General features: G+C 42.9%; 1 protein-coding gene across 1 annotated transcript in view; it reads right to left on the bottom strand.

Annotated features, from left to right (window-relative positions):
* Positions 1 to 2,117: 2,117 nt before the first annotated feature.
* col5a2b (collagen, type V, alpha 2b) overlaps positions 2,118 to 18,956 on the bottom strand; it is a 273,485-nt gene continuing 256,646 nt past the window's right edge. Inside the window, exons 51-54 of the mRNA XM_048534084.2 lie at positions 17,953 to 18,235; positions 15,016 to 15,206; positions 7,263 to 7,505; positions 2,118 to 4,553 (exon numbers count right to left, since the gene is read on the bottom strand). Of these exons, the coding sequence (XP_048390041.1) occupies positions 4,407 to 4,553; positions 7,263 to 7,505; positions 15,016 to 15,206; positions 17,953 to 18,235 (864 nt within the window). The 3' untranslated portion in view covers positions 2,118 to 4,406. The remainder of the gene's footprint in view (positions 4,554 to 7,262; positions 7,506 to 15,015; positions 15,207 to 17,952; positions 18,236 to 18,956) is intronic.

The following is an 18,956-nucleotide window of genomic DNA, read 5'->3' as shown; positions in this document are numbered from 1 at the left end:
TATTTAGGATATGCATCACTTTTACATTCTTAGATTTGACCCAGTTATTGAATCAAGGTAGAATGATTAAGGCAATGAACTGGAAAGTAATTTAGATAGTCTGTTAGGATGAGAGAGCTGAATGTTGTTGCTGAAATAACTGCGGAAGAAAATATTCAATCAGTATTTGGATGACGAGGCCGGTGAGTGTAAGCTGGCATTGATATGGAAAGAAATTTAACAAGATATATGACAAAACCCTATATCCTTGAGTTAGTAGAATGGGGTTAAGACTTCTCAAATTCACTTTGTTTAAGTATGTCCAGCATTAGAGAGATGATATAGACAGTTTGTTCCACTGTTGATTATTTGGAGAAGTGATGAGTAATATCCACCACACAATCTAGCTCTCCCAGACCAGAACTTGAAAAATGCTTGCTGTTCGTTTCTGGATGCACAGCATTATTCCATTCCAAATCAAGACTACTCAAAATGAATAAAGGAATTAATATAGTATACCTCCTAACTTTAAAAGCATAATCTGAAACATCAGAAAGAAAAATATAACATGCATCGTAGCCGCCAACAAATCCTCAATTGTCTTTATTCTCGTTACAAAGCAACACAGACAGTTATTGATTGAAGGAGCTGGACATTTCTTTCCATGTTAGACTTCAGTGACTTAACATAGCTGAATGGCTTTTTCAGGTCTCTTCAGAAAACTGACAAAGTCAACACTACGTATGTGTGAGAGAGATAGTAGGAACTGCCGATGCTGGAGAATCTGAGCTAACAAGGTGTACAGCTGGATGAACACAGCAGGCCAAGAAAATCTGAAGAAGGGTCCACGCCTGAAATGTCAGCCTTCCTGCTCCCCCGATGCGGCTTGGCCTGCTGTGTTCTTGTATGTGTGATTGGTGTCACAAATAGACCACACCTGTAAAGAACACGGGTTTCCCTTCCTCAAGGACATTAATAAAACAATTAGAAAATGACAACAATCCAAGTCATGGTTGCTCTTCTCTAAAGGGAGCACAAATTGCCAAACTGCAATGGTTTGGCACCTCCTCTGTATTACTGATACAAGCTGTTGGATTACAAGTTCAGTAAACAATATGAAATGTATAATAATTCTTACATAAGCCAGTTCATTAGCATATAAGCTGTCTGGCAAGTATGAGGATATAATGTAAAAGAAAATCGCACAAACAGAAAATTGAAAGGAAGAACTCTGACTATTTGTCTACATGATGAAGGACTGTTGAACTGCTTGTGCCTCTGACTCCCAAAAGGACAGGCTTCATGCAGTCGATTACTAGTGATTGTAAATTCGCCAAGATTTGTCATGACTTGAATTGGGAAAAGCCCAATAAAAATCGGGCCTGTCTGAATGTCAGCCTTAGCAAATCTCTGAAAATGATAGTATTGGGAGCCAGCATCAGTGTCAGTGTCATGAGCAGCTTTTTTCTGGTAAAGGGCTGCCACAAAGGCAGCAAAATTAACAGGGGGGACACCTGGGGACCCTAGACTAGTGAACCTGGCATTATTTGAATCATTTGGTTGAACTTCCACTCAGCCTGGCCAGTAGGGATGAATAGTAAGTAATGGGAGTGGGAAGCAGCCAGGGTTTGGACCTTCAATTTCAACAGAACCAAAAATGCAAGGTCCAACTGGGCTTGGGGAGAGGCCAGGGAAGGCTGAAAGTTTGGGCTGTGATTGTAGCAGGAGGATAGGTAATGAAGGTTTCCTCATCGAGCATGGACCCAGCATCATTTCTCCTTCTGCCTATAGAGAGTGCTGAATGAAAGGAGATGTTCTTGTATTTACCTTCAGCAGTCGGTGCTTCAGGCCAAGAATCCACTGCCTAACAAACAAGAGCACAAAGCCATCCCACACTTACAGTTAATTTCAAGCAGCAGAAACAAACGTCTCGCCATGCTGTGACTTTTTTTTAATGTTTTAAGCCTTCTGCTTTTTTGTGCAGTCCCACCAGTGGACTGATAGGTGCGTGTAAAAATTTAACCCACTCGGAAAGTGATCAGTGTGCTCAACCCTTCTTTCCTGTCAATCTTCTCCTACCTGTTTAATGGCTAGGTCTCAGCTGGTATTAAAGCAATAAAATAGCAGGCAACTGGCTCCTCGTTTCATGTTATTTATGTACAGCACTACAAACAGGGAACAGAAACAGTAGTCACTATTGTTTACAAAACATCAATCACTGCATTTCAAAAGCAATCTTTGTATGTGAAAAAATATCTGAGTTGTGATTAGACATTACATAAAGGTAAAGCTTCCTTCTTTATGGATTGCCATTCAGCTTTGTAGGGTGTTTCAAGTGCTGGAATGTTGGTCCAGTTAAACTGAAATTAACATTAAAACAAATAACCCACGTATTCCAGGTCAAAGTATATTACAGTTAACTCATTTTCTAAAGAGTGTTTACTTCACAATAAAAGCTTAAACACTAAAAAATTGCTTAAACATTTAATTTTCCTATTCATTCTTTTTTACTGTTACATAAGAGCAATTTCATTAAAACTCAGACAATTAAATAGGTCTTACAGCAAGTTAAAAACATACAGAGGCTCTGTCCCCAAAGCATGGCAGGCAAAGTGCTATACAAGTCTCCAGGAGGAGTCATTTCTGCAGCTAACACATGGCTATAATAATTCTGAGTCATCTGGAAATATAAATTCCCATTCCATTTCATTAATCTAGCACAAAAACCTTTTCAAATAACATGTTGCAGAAGCATTTGTGTTACAATATATCTTCAGATAGCATTGATCTGATTTAAGGCTATTTAAAAGCATGCCAAAGGGAAGGCAAATGTTACCACAATTTAAAACAAATAGTATGAAAGTGTTGAGAAATGCAAACAGTATTAATGAGGAAGTGCAACCTTACATAATAGCTGATCAGAAGTGTCTAGTGATCTGCATCGATCAATTCAACATGCAACCAAATACAGATACTGCTGGCACTTTGAGTAGCAATTTGGAAGGCAAGGAACAAAAGACACCAAGGACCTGAACTACTGAAACTTCAAAGAAATAATCATGTAAATAACATAACTGTGTTCACCTTATCAGTTATAACAAAGAAAATAAATTTGGTTGTTGAATATAATCTGTAGGAATTTAATATTATTGATGTAAATATAAACCTTTTATCATAAATATTTTATTTTCTCTTTGTTGGATGTTGAATGTTTTCGCTGCATTTTTACATAAATTTGAGACCTCTACACCTTCTAATAAAGATGTCTCATCAGATGGACTCATTATATAATATTGACTGTACCATTACAGCTCAAAAGCAGTGAAACAGGTCGCGGTTAAAGACATTTTGCAAATGTCATGTATCAAGCAACTAACTATTTTATGAATTTAAAATTATTAGTAGCGTTGGGGTCACGGTGGGTGGGGTGGGGGGGAAGTGATAGTGTGGAGATGGGATGGGAGGATCAATTAATTCAACCAATAAATATTTCTGATTTCCTTGTAAAATGGTCCTTTTTATTGGAGAATTAGAGAAATTTGTTGAAGAGATAGAAAGAGAAGCATTGCAAAATGGTTTTGCCTACATGCTTTAGTTTTCAAGACGTGCAGACATTACTATTACTAATTGAATTGAGAAATAAGGAACACCATTCGTACTCAAAGTTGACATGACAGTAAGATTAAAATGTATATCAACATGCCGTTAATGTGTGGGTCTGCTGCTACTTCATCAAAAGCTTGTAGGAAATGGGATCCTTATAACTAGCACCATAATTTCTTTCCTCTGTCTCCTGGTTCTGTAAACAAACACAGAAGGAAGCCTGGAAATATAGCACCTGGAGAACAAATGAATCAGACAAGCATCAATGAATCCTAGCTTCTGACAGAGATGAGGTAGCTTAAACATGGGGATTTTTTTTTAAAACTACATTTTTATATGTGCGGTATGTAAGCTTGTTATTGGAGCATATTCTAATTAATAGATATAGAGACAGATTCCACACTCTCAGCAGGGGCATTTCTGGCAGGAAGTGTGGGTCAGAGAGCCTGGGGTACAAATGTGAAGCCCATTCTCTAGTCTCAGCTTCCTGTCGGTGCACTAATCAGCCCCAACAGATATCAGATGGAGCTTCCTCAGAAGTGAACATTTCCAAAGTTATATTTCTCTTTTGGGTTTTAGAGTGAAAATCTTTCTATTTTCATTCTTATCACATAAGAGCCAATAGTTGTTACTAAACTAAAAACTGCTCAGAATTTTCCACAGTTTTTAAATCACATCTTAATTTTACTAACTGGGTTCATAAGAACAATAAATAATTGTTGTGACGGGCTGGAAATCCTAAGTGTTGTATGTACAGTGCTGATTAGATCAGCCATTAATTCAAGAGTTCAGGAATGTCTTCAAAGTATCCAAGTCTTTTTATTTTACAAGAAACAAACTGGGCCAATTTCAATGCCAAATTCCTGATTGGAATCACCAATATCCATAGGTGCAATATCCACAATTGGCAGACGTGCCGTGTTCTGTGTTCGATACTCAAAAACTGCTTTGCCCCATCTGCCAGAATGTTCCTGCAGAGAAAACACACACAAGGATAAATGTCCCTAAAATATATTGGAATAAGCCATGGTGCAGGCAGTACTAAATTACAGCCTTGTTCATTCCCATCAAAGGCTACATTGCTACATGGTATACATTCTTCACTTGAGTTATTTGAACACTTCAAAAAGTTTTCACACCTGTCATATATTACTTAGTTGAGACTTCCTACATCCCAATCATAAGAAAGACTAGTTATCATACAAATATAATTAATCATGTTCATGCAAAATAAGGACAGCATAGAGAAACAAGAGTTAATGTATCACGTCAATGAGAAATTTCTTCACCCAGACAGTGGTGAGCCTGGGCAATGTTTTGTAGGAGGAGCTGGATACAGTTCTTAGGGCTAAAGGAATCAGAAGATGTGGGGAGAAAGCAAGAATAGGATACTGAGTAGGATGGTCTGCAATGATCATAATGAATGGAAGTACAGGCCTGAAGAGCTTAATAGCCTACTCTTGCTTTCTATATTTCTATGTGTTGATATTCTGAGACTCAAACCCATGACCTTCTGATAGAGACTAAAAGTGCTACCATTAAATCAACTGAAAGACAGTGGATCTACAATTTAGAAAAATGTAAAATTTAAAGCCAATAAAGTATATATTAATAAAAGTTATGCATATTTTATTATCTAATTAGGTCTATTATTCATTAGCAAACTTCTTTGCAAGCTCAGCTGATTTTTCAGCTGGTTGGAACAATGCATAACCAAAACATAAGGAACAACATCTTCAGTCAATGCCTCTACATTGTGAATCAGCTGATCTCAAATGTAGAAGACATCATAAACTGGACCTCATCATCACCGGAGGGGAAAAGTGGATGAGATTCCTCCGACTAATTTTTAATCCAGGGCTAGTTCTGGAGATTCATGTATGGTTAAGATTCCCCCTATTTCAAACAGTCTGCAGACACTCACTGTTTAAGGTCACACATGAAGAATTGGCCACTTTAGTTCAATATCAGATGGTGATTGGGGTCCATGAAAGCACAGAACCAAAGTTTTTTTAATAAAGGAACATGGGAGGGTTAAATGCCTGCAAAACAAAAACTCAGCTATATACATCTCAAACAAGTTATTTTAGTCTGTGCTCATCTAGTCTAGATTATCATTCAGTCTAACATTTAACTCCATTAGTGATTCCACTGAACTTTGATCAGAGTCAGCAAACAGGAAGTTTTTCCACAATAACACCATAAGATGTAGGAGCTTATCTTTAACTTCACATTCCTGTTTTATCTCCATAACCCTTGATATCCTTACTGACTAGAAACTACCTAATGAAATGTCTCAGTAATATTTGATATAACAATCACAGCCTCAGCAACAACTCTTCTCTTAAGTATTTTGTAGCAGACGGTCACTGATATGATAGCCTAGAACTGTGGGTTTTTTGAGGGTGAAAGTTCAGCAACTACCCTCTACATTGTGGCCACAATTTCAGAATTTTGCAAAAGGGCACATTTTTACAGATATCAAAAAGTTCAGTTTTAACTCATAGCTCCGCCAGAACTGTGCACCCCTATTCCTGAGTCAGCAACCAGTGAAATCAACTGTTCTGGCACTCTGGCTTCATTGTTTCCCTTCTCATATCTCAGTTAGAAATGTGCCCATAAAAAGGTCATGATAACAGAAAGTGTGGCAAGCACTCAGCAGATCTGGCAGAAAATGGAAACCAATGTAATGTTTCAGACTTTTTGAGCAAATGATAGAAGGTAAGCAGAGAGGAGTAACAAAAGGGAAGGTTTGGCTATGACAGGTAGAAGACAGGAGAGCTTAACTGATAAAAGATTTCATGGTACAAAGGCCAAAGGTATAGCTATACTAAAGAAGCAGACATTTTTCCTTGAGTAGGAGTGAATGGTGGAAAAATGAACAGATAAAACTGAAAGCTGAGAAAACAAAGAGGAGAAGATTAAGAGAGCACATGCAAATATAAGATGCAGAAAGAAGCTGGAATGAAGTGAGGAAACCTAGAACAAACATGCTCTGCCAAGTTTAACAGCAGGACCTGATTAATACAGTGTTTTCTCTCAGTTGTGTGGCCACAGCCAGCCAGCGTGGGAGACTGACTGGCTGCCATGCTGCTAGCCCTATGGCACCAGACAATATCTGCAGAGTGGAGAGAAAACTGGTCTAGATAGTGGGGCGTGGTGCCAGCAGTATGTACACTGAGCAGGGTAGATGGCAACTGGAATCTGGGGAATATGAGACCAGAATCCAGGATGTGAGAGAGATCCAAAACCAAGTTGATCCAAAACTGAGGTGGGATTAGGCACATGGGATAGATGTTGCAGTCTGGAAATGTGGAAGCTGGGCAGGGTTTGATGATGGTCAGTTCAAAAGCTGGGTGCTTGTGGTCAGGTAAAGTGAGAGGACAGGTCTCAGGGGTGAATTCCAAAGCCTCACGAGCGGTCAAAAGGAGGTTTTAAGGGCTCTGGGAGGAAACATGTCCGAATGGGGGTTAATGGAGTTGGAGTGGGGAGGTCAAGTTTTTAACATTTTAACCTCCCACCTGATCAAAATCCACTGTTTTGGCAGCCAAAATTCCTCTGTAAAGATGCAATAACTTATTGTCACTGTTATTTTTGACATGGCAACACAAAGAGTTCAGTAGAGAGTTCGGTTGAAGTGCACTTCTTGTCACTGAGATATTTCAATTCTTAATACTTACGGTGCACCCATCTTCCAGGACAGTATATTTAAATCGGTTACTTCCCTCAGCTTTAATCTCAATATCATTTGCACTCTTAAGAATCAAGGCTTTCTTCAGATTGCCAGTCTGGTCATCCATGTAAGCAACGCTGTTCTTACAATGATAGGTAATATTTTGTGAAGCTTCCTTTGACAGAAGACGAAGGAATGTTGTCTGGATCATGACAGTATTCGGGGACTGTTGCTTGTCACCATAACTGAACTGTAAGGAAAAAATGATTTTCCAGAATTGAATCAATGATGTTTTGTAGCAGAAAATGGACTTAGCAAACATGAGAAGCGTACACTTTTGCTCAAGAAGGTGTAGGCGATGTGAAACAGAGAGCTGTTATAATTGAGAATAGAAAACTTTGTTTTATTGAATACAGTCAGTCAATTTGAGAGATAGCATTTAGGTAAATCTAGCTGAGATTTAGTCAAATTCACAGCGATGATTGTGAATAACTACATTTAATTAGAATCGGCACCACCAGATCATAGCTCTAATTCAGTAGTGATCATTGAAATGGAATTTAATCTTAAGATATGTTATATTTAGGAAAAAAATAGATCACATGATTTTATCTCATCTTGTAGGGTTGCTTTTCTATCAATAGAGGCTGTCGTGGAACCACAGTGATGCTGTAAATCTTACATAGTTCAACATCACCCTCTGCTGCATCTCAGGTGTCACTGCTGACTATTTTTTTGAATAATTTATTCTGTACAACACAGGATTCATTCCAAATATTCTCCAAACACATTTTTAAATAAAATATTATTCTCAGTTCAGCAATACAAAAGATTTAGTTTCAGCATTGAATCTGAAATCACACATCGAGATTCCATGAGGAAAAAGACTTCAGTCAAAAAAATTGGAGCTGGAAAAGCACAGCAGGACGAACAGCATCCAAGGAAAAGGAAAGTCAATGTTTCAGGTTGAAACTCTTCTTCAGTACAGCAAACGTCACATGTTTATCTATTTTCTCTCACTTACAGTTACATCATCTTAATTATTGCAGGGTAGAATAGCACAGTGGGCTATGATCTGCACTAGAAATTCAGAAATCTGGACTGACTGATTCTGGGATACAAGTTTAAAACTAACTACCTCAGCACCTGGGACATGTAAGTGCATGTAATTGAAATATACCTTGAATTATCAGTAATGGTGACCATGTTGTTACTGCTTCTCATAAGAATGATCTCATTCACAAGTATCCAGCAGGGAAATAAACCCTCTCTCCTTGCCCAGTCTGGCCACAGGATGTGGCACAGATATGTTTAGAAGTAGAGAGCTATTGTCATGCTGAGCACCCCTGACATACATAACAGGCCTGAGTGAGAAAGTAAAACATCAGACTGCGTCTCTATCCCTGGGAAAAAACTGAGCCAAACACAGACTCGTGGCGGTGATGAATCCTGGAGCTAACCCAAGCCCCTCACCAACCACCAACGCCACCCCCAAGCTTGAACAAGCCAATAGTGTAACTACAGCTCACAATGAGTTCCAGTAACTTATTTTAAAACTGCATCATCCAGTTTCATAGTTTCCTTAGCATAAGGCAGTATCGTTTCACCATTCTGACCCACAATCCAGAAATAAAGACAATTAAAGTAAAAAAAAACTTGCATTTACCCAAGTTATGATTGTCTAATTGAAAGCAAGTGCCAAGGCATAAAAGGCTATGGGTGACCTGGTGGAAATGAGATTAGAATAGTTATGTGGTTGTTTTTGATTGGCATGGACATTGATGGGCTAAGGGGCCTTTTTTTCTGTTCTGAGAATCTCTTAAACTCTGGGGTACCCCAGAAACATAATTGAATGTTATGAAATGGCTGAGCAAACTATATTAACCAAAGATGATTCACCAGAACCTTCTCAAGGGAAGACATCAATGGGCATGGCCTTATTATGATGCTCACATTCTGTGAATGAATTCAAAAAATGGATTCACATGGCTGCAACAAGTTAGGGATTTCTGGCAGCCTGTTAAATGTTTGTCTGTGAATGTCCTATGTCCTCTATTCTTGCAAGTATTTTAAAAAGCAATAGGTCAAAACTGAAAAAACTTCAACCTTCTTAATTACTGAATAGAGTGATTTATCTGTTAAATTCTGATGAATTTAAATGTTGCTTGCTTGCTGATCAAAGGAACTTCTGTAGGTTTTCACAAAACAACACCATTTTGCTCCTCAATCAATGTAGGTTACATTCTGCAGTTCATTTGCATGGAATAATGCAAAATTAAGCAAAAAATACTGAAGTAATAAGTAAGATTCTTGAAATATGTTTCTGCAAAATGATAAAGCTGATAGAGCATCAAAAACCTCAGTGATGAAAATGTTCCGTTATGAATGTAGAAGAAACAACTCACAATGACGACCTGTATTTTATTCTGGAACTTGCTTTCAATTAGAGAATCATAGCTTGGATAAATGCAAGTTTCTTTTACTTTATTTGTCTTTATTTCTGGATTGTGGGTCAGAATGGTGAGAGGATACTACCTTATGCCAAGAAAACTATGAAACTGGATGATGCAGTTTTAAAATAAGTTACTGGAACTCATTGTGAGCTGTAGTTACACTATTGGCTTGTTCAAGCTTGGGGGTGGGGTCGGTGGTTGGGGTAGGGGTCTCGGGTAGCTCCAGGATTCATCACCGCCATGAGACTGTGTTTGGCTCAGTTTTTCCCAGAGATAGAGGCACAGTCTGATTTTTTTTTCTCTCACCCAGTCCTGTTATGTATGTCAGGGGTGCTCAGCATGAAAATAGCTCTCTGATTCACTCCTGGGCAGGTGGCCAGCCAGTGTGTGAATAATAAAAAGCACAAAGTCTCTGAATGTTTGAAAGACAGCATACTGTCTCTTATAGGAGAGAAGTAAACAGAAATTTGAAGGTAGTTAGCTGTTCTCTAATATGGTGCATCTAGCCAGTCATTGAGAGACTAAACAAATTGTGTACCAACCACCCTGTGTCTTCAGTAAAGAGCTGAAAGGACTAGGAACCAAGAAGATCAGCGATTAGAAGTACTTGGAAGAAGTAAAAGGATACCTCAGTGAACCCTGTGGATTAGTGCTATTAATTGTGTTCTATAATGTTTTCCCAACATGCATAACATCTAAGATTTTTGCATGTGTCTGTCTGCATTTTTCTGCAAATGTTTACAAAGGTGTATCATTTACGATAGATAATGATTCGTCAATAGTTTACCTACAGATGGAATTTGTTTTATTTATCATAGATAGTAATTTCTTGCTAAGTGCAGAAACCTGGTCAGTATTATCAGTTAAGATAATAAAGTGTGAAGCTGGATGAACACAGCAGGCCAAGCAGCATCTCAGGAGCACAAAAGCTGACGTTTCGGGCCTAGACCCTTCATCACTTCACACTTTATTATCTTGGATTCTCCAGCATCTGCAGTTTCCATTATCACAGTATAATCAGTTAACCTGAGTTCATTAGATGGGAAAATTGGACACTTGGATTAGATCCTTAATTTGCGTGATGGCCCTAAAAGTGGGAACTGAGTATCAGTCCATCCTCTAAGGTGGTCACACCACTTGCATTAGCCTGACCTCTCAAAGGCCTCTGAAAAATTACAGATCACATATTCTGCAACGTTTAGCTTCACTTGTTACATTCATCTGCTATTAGGTATTCTTAAATTGCTATACGATTGCTGGTTTTCTTGCTATGAGTCAAGTGATTTCTATTATAAGATAATAAAATGTGAGGCTGGATGAACACAGCAGGCCAAGCAGCATCTCAGGAGCACAAAAGCTGACGTTTCGGGCCTAGACCCTTCATCAGAGAGGGGGATGGGGGGAGGGAACTGGAATAAATAGGGAGAGAGGGGGAGGCGGACCGAAGATGGAGAGTAAAGAAGATAGGTGGAGAGAGTGTAGGTGGGGAGGTAGGGAGGGGATAGGTCAGTCCAGGGAAGACGAACAGGTCAAGGAGGTGGGATGAGGTTAGTAGGTAGCGGGGGGTGCGGCTTGGGGTGGGAGGAAGGGATGGGTGAGAGGAAGAACCGGTTAGGGAGGCAGAGACAGGTTGGACTGGTTTTGGGATGCAGTGGGTGGGGGGGGGAAGAGCTGGGCTGGTTGTGTCGTGCAGTGGGGGGAGGGGATGAACTGGGCTGGTTTAGGGATGCAGTAGGGGAAGGGGAGATTTTGAAACTGGTGAAGTCCACATTGATACCATATGGCTGCAGGGTTCCCAGGCGGAATATGAGTTGCTGTTCCTGCAACCTTCGGGTGGCATCATTGTGGCAGTGCAGGAGGCCCATGATGGACATGTCATCAAGAGAATGGGAGGGGGAGTGGTAATGGTTTGCGACTGGGAGGTGCAGTTGTTTGTTGCGAACTGAGCGGAGGTGTTCTGCAAAGCGGTCCCCAAGCCTCCGCTTGGTTTCCCCAATGTAGAGGAAGCCACACCGGGTACAGTGGATGCAGTATACCACATTGGCAGATGTGCAGGTGAACCTCTGCTTGATGTGGAATGTCATCTTGGGGCCTGGGATGGGGGTGAGGGAGGAGGTGTGGGGACAAGTGTAGCATTTCCTGCGGTTGCAGGGGAAGGTGCCGGGTGTGGTGGGGTTGGAGGGCAGCGTGGAGCGAACAAGGGAGTCACGGAGAGAGTGGTCTCTCCGGAAAGCAGACAGGGGAGGGGATGGAAAAATGTCTTGGGTGGTGGGGTCGGATTGTAAATGGCGGAAGTGTCGGACGATAATGCGTTGTATCCGGAGGTTGGTAGGGTGGTGTGTGAGAACGAGGGGGATCCTCTTGGGGCGGTTGTGGCGGGGGCGGGGTGTGAGGGATGTGTCGCGGGAAATGCGGGAGACGCGGTCAAGGGCGTTCTCGATCACCGTGGGGGGAAAGTTGCGGTCCTTAAAGAACTTGGACATCTGGGATGTGCGGGAGTGGAATGTCTTATCGTGGGAGCAGATGCGGCGGAGGCGGAGGAATTGGGAATAGGGGATGGAATTTTTGCAGGAGGGTGGGTGGGAGGAGGTGTATTCTAGGTAGCTGTGGGAGTCGGTGGGCTTGAAATGGACATCAGTTACAAGCTGGTTGCCTGAGATGGAGACTGAGAGGTCCAGGAAGGTGAGGGATGTGCTGGAGATGGCCCAGGTGAACTGAAGGTTGGGGTGGAAGGTGTTGGTGAAGTGGATGAACTGTTCGAGCTCCTCTGGGGAGCAAGAGGCGGCGCCGATACAGTCATCAATGTACTGGAGGAAGAGGTGGGGTTTGGGGCCTGTGTAGGTGCGGAAGAGGGACTGTTCCACGTAACCTACAAAGAGGCAGGCATAGCTGGGGCCCATGCGGGTGCCCATGGCCACCCCCTTAGTCTGTAGGAAGTGGGAGGAGTCAAAAGAGAAGTTGTTGAGTGTGAGGACGAGTTCAGCTAGGCGGATGAGAGTGTCGGTGAAGGGGGACTGGTCGGGCCTGCGGGACAGGAAGAAGCGGAGGGCCTTGAGGCCATCTCCATGCGGAATGCAGGTGTACAGGGACTGGACGTCCATGGTGAATATGAGGTGTTGGGGGCCAGGGAATTGGAAGTCCTAGAGGAGGTGGAGGGCGTGGGTGGTGTCACGGACATAGGTGGGGAGTTCCTGGACCAAAGGGGAGAAAATGGAGTCCAGATAGGTGGAGATGAGTTCGGTGGGGCAGGAGCAGGCTGAGACGATGGGTCGACCAGGGCAGGCAGGTTTGTGGATTTTGGGAAGGAGATAGAAACGGGCCGTGCGTGGTTGGGGAACAATGAGGTTGGAGGCTGTTGGTGGGAGGTCCCCTGAGGTGATGAGGTCGTGAATTGTGTTGGAGATGATGGTTTGGTGCTCGGGTGTGGGGTCATGATCGAGGAGGCGGTAGGAGGTGGTGTCGGAGAGTTGGCGTCTGGCCTCGGCGATGTAGAGGTCAGTGCGCCATACTACCACTGCGCCACCCTTGTCTGCGGGTTTGATGGTGAGGTTGGGGTTGGAGCGGAGGGAGCGGAGGGCTGCCCGTTCTGCGGGGGAGAGGTTGGAGTGGGTGAGATGGGTGGAGAGGTTGAGGCGGTTAATGTCTCGACGGCAGTTGGAGATGAAGAGGTCGAGGGAGGGTAGGAGGCCTGGGGGTGGTGTCCAGGAGGAGGACTTGTGTTGGAAGCGGGTGAAGGGGTCAGTGGAAGGAGGGTTGGGTTCCCGGTTGAAGAAGTAGGCATGGAGGCGAAGACGGCGGAAAAACTGCTCTATGTCCGACCGTGACTGGTATTCGTTGATGTGTGGTTGTAGGGGGACAAAGGTGAGCCCCTTGCTGAGGACTGACCGTTCGTCCTCAGTCAGTGGGAGGTCTGGGAGGATGGTGAAGATGCGGCAGGGCTTAGTGTGGCTGTCTCCTCTGGGGTTGCAGGCTGTGGAGGTTGTGGGCGGAGCGATGAGGTCGTCGGCCGTGGGCGGGGTTCCGTCGGCCGTGGGCGGGGTTCCGTCGGCGGGGTTCCGTCGGCGTCGACCGTGGGCGGGGTTCCGTCGGCGGTGGGAGGATCGGGGTGGGCGGCAGCAGCTGAGGCGAGGGTGGTGTGTGGGCTGTGGTACCTGGACGTGGAGGTGGTGACTGCAGCAGCGGTTCCGGAAGTTCTGTGGCCGGCGGAGGCGGATGTGACGTCATCGGTGGGGTCTCCGGCCGTGTCCTCATGGTCAATGGCGGCGGGTGCATGGTGGGGGAGGGGCAGGGACAGAGCCGGGATTTGGGAGGCGCAGGAATCCTCTTGTGGGTGGCAGGGGCCAGTGAGTTTGTTGTACTTACGATTTTTGGTGTCCAGTAAAGCTGAGTGGAGCTGTGTGTTCAGTCTGTGGATCCTGCGGAGGATAAAAAACAGCAGAGGTCCTTTGCAGGTCTGGGAGAGGGAGGCTCTGAGCTGGGGCAGGCTGGATTGCAGTGCCTGGAGGTGCCGGCGCATGGCTGCGAGTGTCTGTTTCAGGACTCGCAGGGAGAACCGCTTCTGAAGGGTCTGAATATTCTGGGTGTAGAGGTGGTCACGGTTGGGGCCAAATTGGGAAGGCTGAAATGTGGACCGTAGTCCCTTAGGGATGATCTGGTTCCGTAGGCAGGTGCTGAGGAAGGTCATGTGGCTGTGGTACCTGGTTTGCTTCAGGACATGGTCGAGCAGTTTCAAGGCCGAAGAGATTACAAGAGAGTTGCAATGGGAGAGAGATTCCCTGAGGTTGGTCCGGAGGGAGGAGGGTAACTTCTTCAGGTTAGGCATCCCTGGAAGAGGCTTCGCAGTGAGGTTAAAATAGTATCAGAGATAATGGGAACTGCAGATGCTGGAGATTCCAAGATAATAAAATGTGAGGCTGGATGAACACAGCAGGCCAAGCAGCATCTCAGGAGCACAAAAGCTGACGTTTCGGGCCTAGACCCTTCTTCAGAGAGGGGGATGGGGGGGGGGGAACTGGAATAAATAGGGAGAGAGGGGGAGGCGGACCGAAGATGGAGAGTAAAGAAGATAGGTGGAGTCATTTCTATTATTGTTGCTGTTCAGAATGTGAAGGTGCATCCACCTTCAATGTGCCAGTGTCTTTCACCAAGGAACCTGGGTCATTTAATTCAAAGGCAAGGATTCTTTTTTGCTTTGAAAACCTTTCCTGACCTCAGCTACAAATGAAAAGAACTGGAAACTACATTTGCTGTTCAATTAAAAACTTACAGTCTCGTATTAGCAAATATTAAGCAGTGTAATTTACTCACCTGTGTTCCACCATTAATGGACTCACCAAACCATAAGTATCCATTATTATCACCATTCTTTTTGCTCCACCAGGTTTTGCGTGGTATTTCAGATGGGTCAGCATGAATACAGGTCTCACCAGTGTCCATATTGCAATATATTTTAATTGCATCCTCAACACAGCCCTGGTTAGGATCAATCCAATACTCCCCTGTAAAATGCATTCATATTCAAGAATTCAAGTATTTATAGGTAGTCACCATTATTCTAACATGTCTGTTAACATTTTCCTGATCTCAAATCTGTGCACATATCCCATTAAAAAACTTGGAAGGTCTGTGGTCCCAAAAGATTTACTCATCCGAGCAGTCTATGTTTAATTGCCTGATCACAGTCTTCGCAAATCTTATTTAATTTTCTGAAGGATGGCAGACAAAATTCCCAAGATGAAAGCTAATCTGAGCAGAGCTTTGCGTGGAGTAAGTGGATTTCCATCTAAGCTAATTGTCCTACAGCTAGCAATTCACCTCCTGACTGTTTAATATCTGTTCACCATCTACAAGACACAAGTCAGGAATGTGATGGAATACTTGCAACTTGTCTGAACAAGTGTAGCTCCAACATACTGAAGACCATTACATTAAACGTTTAGTTGTTCCACCATCTGCACAATTACGGCACTGCATACTGCTTGCAAGATGCTGTGAGACAAATTGCCAAGCCTGCTTCAACAGCACCTTTCCAAACCATGATATCATCAACGTCAAAGGACATGGAAAACAACACCACCTACAAGTTCCCTTCTAAGTCACACATCATCTTGACCTGGAACTATATCACCATTTCACCAATATCACTGAGTCAAAATCCTGCAACTCCCAGAAACAACTCTGTGGGTTTAGCTGCATCACATGGATGGTAATGGCACAGGAAAGTAGCTCAACACAACCTTTTTAATGCAACTAGGGCTGGACAGTAAGTGCTGGCTTTTTCCGTAGCATTCAAGTCCAATGAATCAGGTAAAAAAAAACAATTTTGATCTGACATATTTGTACTCCCAGCAGGTCTGAAACTTTTGAAGTTCAGTATTCATTATCTAAAACAATACCTACTTTTATTTTCAGAATGTGGGCCTGAGCTGATAAAATCAGCTAGTAAATAATTCTTTAATAACTTTAAATCATCTGACTGAGCACTTGCATGTTTCTGAATGTCAGTATCTGTATCTTGTCGTTAAATCTCATTTTAATAAAAGAAGATGTTTTGTATAAAACTTTATTTTCAAGGGATTAATATTTATGCTACATTAGTTCCATCCATTCTATTGATGTGATACATAGTCTGTGGGTGTGGACAGAATGGTCTATTCTCGATTTTAGAGGTTGCAGATGTATCTGGAGCAGCTATCCAAGTTTCTAGTCATTACGTCTGACCAATATTGTACTTATTGTCATCTAAGATCAGAGCCTCTTTAGTATATAGTCTAAGGTGGTGTATCTTCTACCACTAATCACTGGATAGGCCAAAACAAAGCAAATATGAAAAGGATTTGTGAAAGCAAACTACCTCAAGCAAATACCACGAGCTAATAGGAGCGACCATCTGGGAAAAATACTACGGAACACATCTAAGAATGCAATGCGCTATTGAACTTGCTAACCTCCAATCTTGTTCTAAAGGATACTCACCTGGCCTCCTTCATGAGAACTAATTGCACAAAAGCATGAGAAGTTGCAGTACGTGTGCTGTGGGTGGACTGCGATGCCCTTGGTGGGGGAGTTCCCGGATTTTGATCCAGTGACACTGAAGGAAGAGCCAATGTATTTCCAGGTCTGGACAAAGACTGGCTCAAGGTGAGGGGAGGTTGGGGAGTGTTCCTTATTGGGGGGTGGTGTCGCATGTGTCTGCTGCCCTTGTCCTTCTGGATGGTGGAGGGGATGGGTGCAGACAGTCTAGTCTGGGGGGACTTCAATAAATTTCTGTGTAGGTGGTACACATTACTGGGGGTGGAGGTGGATGTTTCTGGATGTGGTACCAATCAAATGGGCCGCTTTGTCCTGGGTTGTGTCAAGCTTCTCAAGTGTTTTCAGAGCTGCCACCATCCAGGGCCAACAGGGAGTGTTCCATCACGTTCCTGGTGTATGCCTTGTCAACAGTGCAGGCTTTGGGGAGTCAGGAGGCGAGTGACTCACTGCAGAATTCTCGGCCTCTGACCTGCTCTTGAAGCCACAATATTTATATAAACTGGTCCAGTTCAGTTCTTAGTCAATAGTAACCCCCCAAGATGTTGATAGTGGAAGATTCATCGCCCCTTCCAGAGGGAGGAATTTCAATAACAACTGACCCCACAAGTTGTTGCCAGGTTTGCAGGCTTTGAGCTCTGCCGAGAAGTTGCAGAGGCTGAATTCTTTTTCCCTGGACATTGTAGGCTGAGGGGTTTATAAAGTCATGAGAGGCATGGATATGTTGAATAGTCAAGGTCTTTTCCTCAGGGTAAGAGCATCTAAAACCACAGGGCATAGTTTTAAGGTGAGAGGGAAAAGATTTAAAAGGGACCTAAGTGGCAATGTTTTCACACAGAGGGTGGTCCACATATGGAATGAACTCCCAGAGGAAGTGGCAGAGGCTGGTACAATTACAATGTTGAAAAGGCATCTGGATGGGTGTATGCATAGGAAGGGCATGAGCCAAATGCTGGGGAATGTGACTAGGTCAGTTTAGGATATCTGGTCGGCATGGATGAATTGGACCAAACTGTCTGTTTCCATGCTATGTAACTCTATGGCTCTAATAAGCTCCCATCCCATCTAAAACGCTTTTGGGATTAAAGGTCATCTCAATTGTGTGGAAGCAAACATTGCATTGTTTTGCCATTCTTTGAACAAGACAGGTTCATCGCTTCAGAAAGAAATATCTGAATTGCTATAGGAAAGAATGATTGTTATCCACATACATACCACTTTTTTTTTCTGGGTGACAGAATAAAAGATCCTGGCATGTTCGAGCTGGGTTTTTCCTAGAACCATCTGGACTGCGCATGGTTTCTAACTGGCTGCTGAGGGACTTCAGGGTAGCATCCACTCCTGAATCCTTTGGCATGCTATCAGAGGTCTCATCCGCATTGAGTATGTCCAATGAATCTGGTTCTAGCTCATAATGGCCCAAAATATCCTCATAGGCAGCAGTGGGAGGACCTGGAGGACCTTGAGGACCAGGTTGGCCTTCATCACCAGGAGGACCCTGCAAATGGGAAATCAAAGAAGCATTTAGAAGCTATTAATTAATGTGTACTTAGTTTATTGTTATAAAGCAGAGGTTAACCCCACCCCTTCTAGGAACTAAAAAAAAGAGACACCCAAAGAGGAACACCTCACCCTATAAACACCTCACCCTATAATCTGTAAAAGGAGTGTGAAAAGTGGTGTAACCTGCCTTTCAGTAAATTCTAGTGTGTAAATAAAATGAACCCCTGACACTCACTTTACAGTCAACTAGTAACAATTTATTTATCTAACTCTAACAGTGAACAAATTAACAAAATAATCAATAAACTGAATAAATCCCTTCTAACTACTAACTATTCATGAATAAAACAAGATGCTAATGGTATGCTGTTCCAATGAATACAAATTCCATTTATAAAAAATTTAAAAATGACATAGAATTTACTGTCTCAAAATTACTGCCAGGTTACATATCTTCTGGAATGTTCTGTGCCTTGTTCTTTGAATGTCCTGTCAGGAATGCCTTCTCCATCAATCCTTCTGTCAGGAATATTAACAAGATGTGCTGTAGATACCTTTGATTTTGATGGTGCTTTCTCAAAAATGTAGAGAAGTCTGTGAGAGACAACAATTCTCTCAAGAGCTGAGAGCTAGTAACTCTGGCAGATGGCAGTTTGCTCTCCCATCTTTGCCCAACTGCTCTCTTCTTTCATACCCATGATGGCATATCAATTTCT

This window comes from Stegostoma tigrinum, chromosome 7 (genome assembly GCF_030684315.1).
Source record: "Stegostoma tigrinum isolate sSteTig4 chromosome 7, sSteTig4.hap1, whole genome shotgun sequence".
Taxonomy (NCBI): Eukaryota; Metazoa; Chordata; class Chondrichthyes; order Orectolobiformes; family Stegostomatidae; genus Stegostoma; species Stegostoma tigrinum.
Note: the sequence above shows the minus strand (reverse complement) of the source record. Positions and strands in the feature narration are given on the sequence as shown.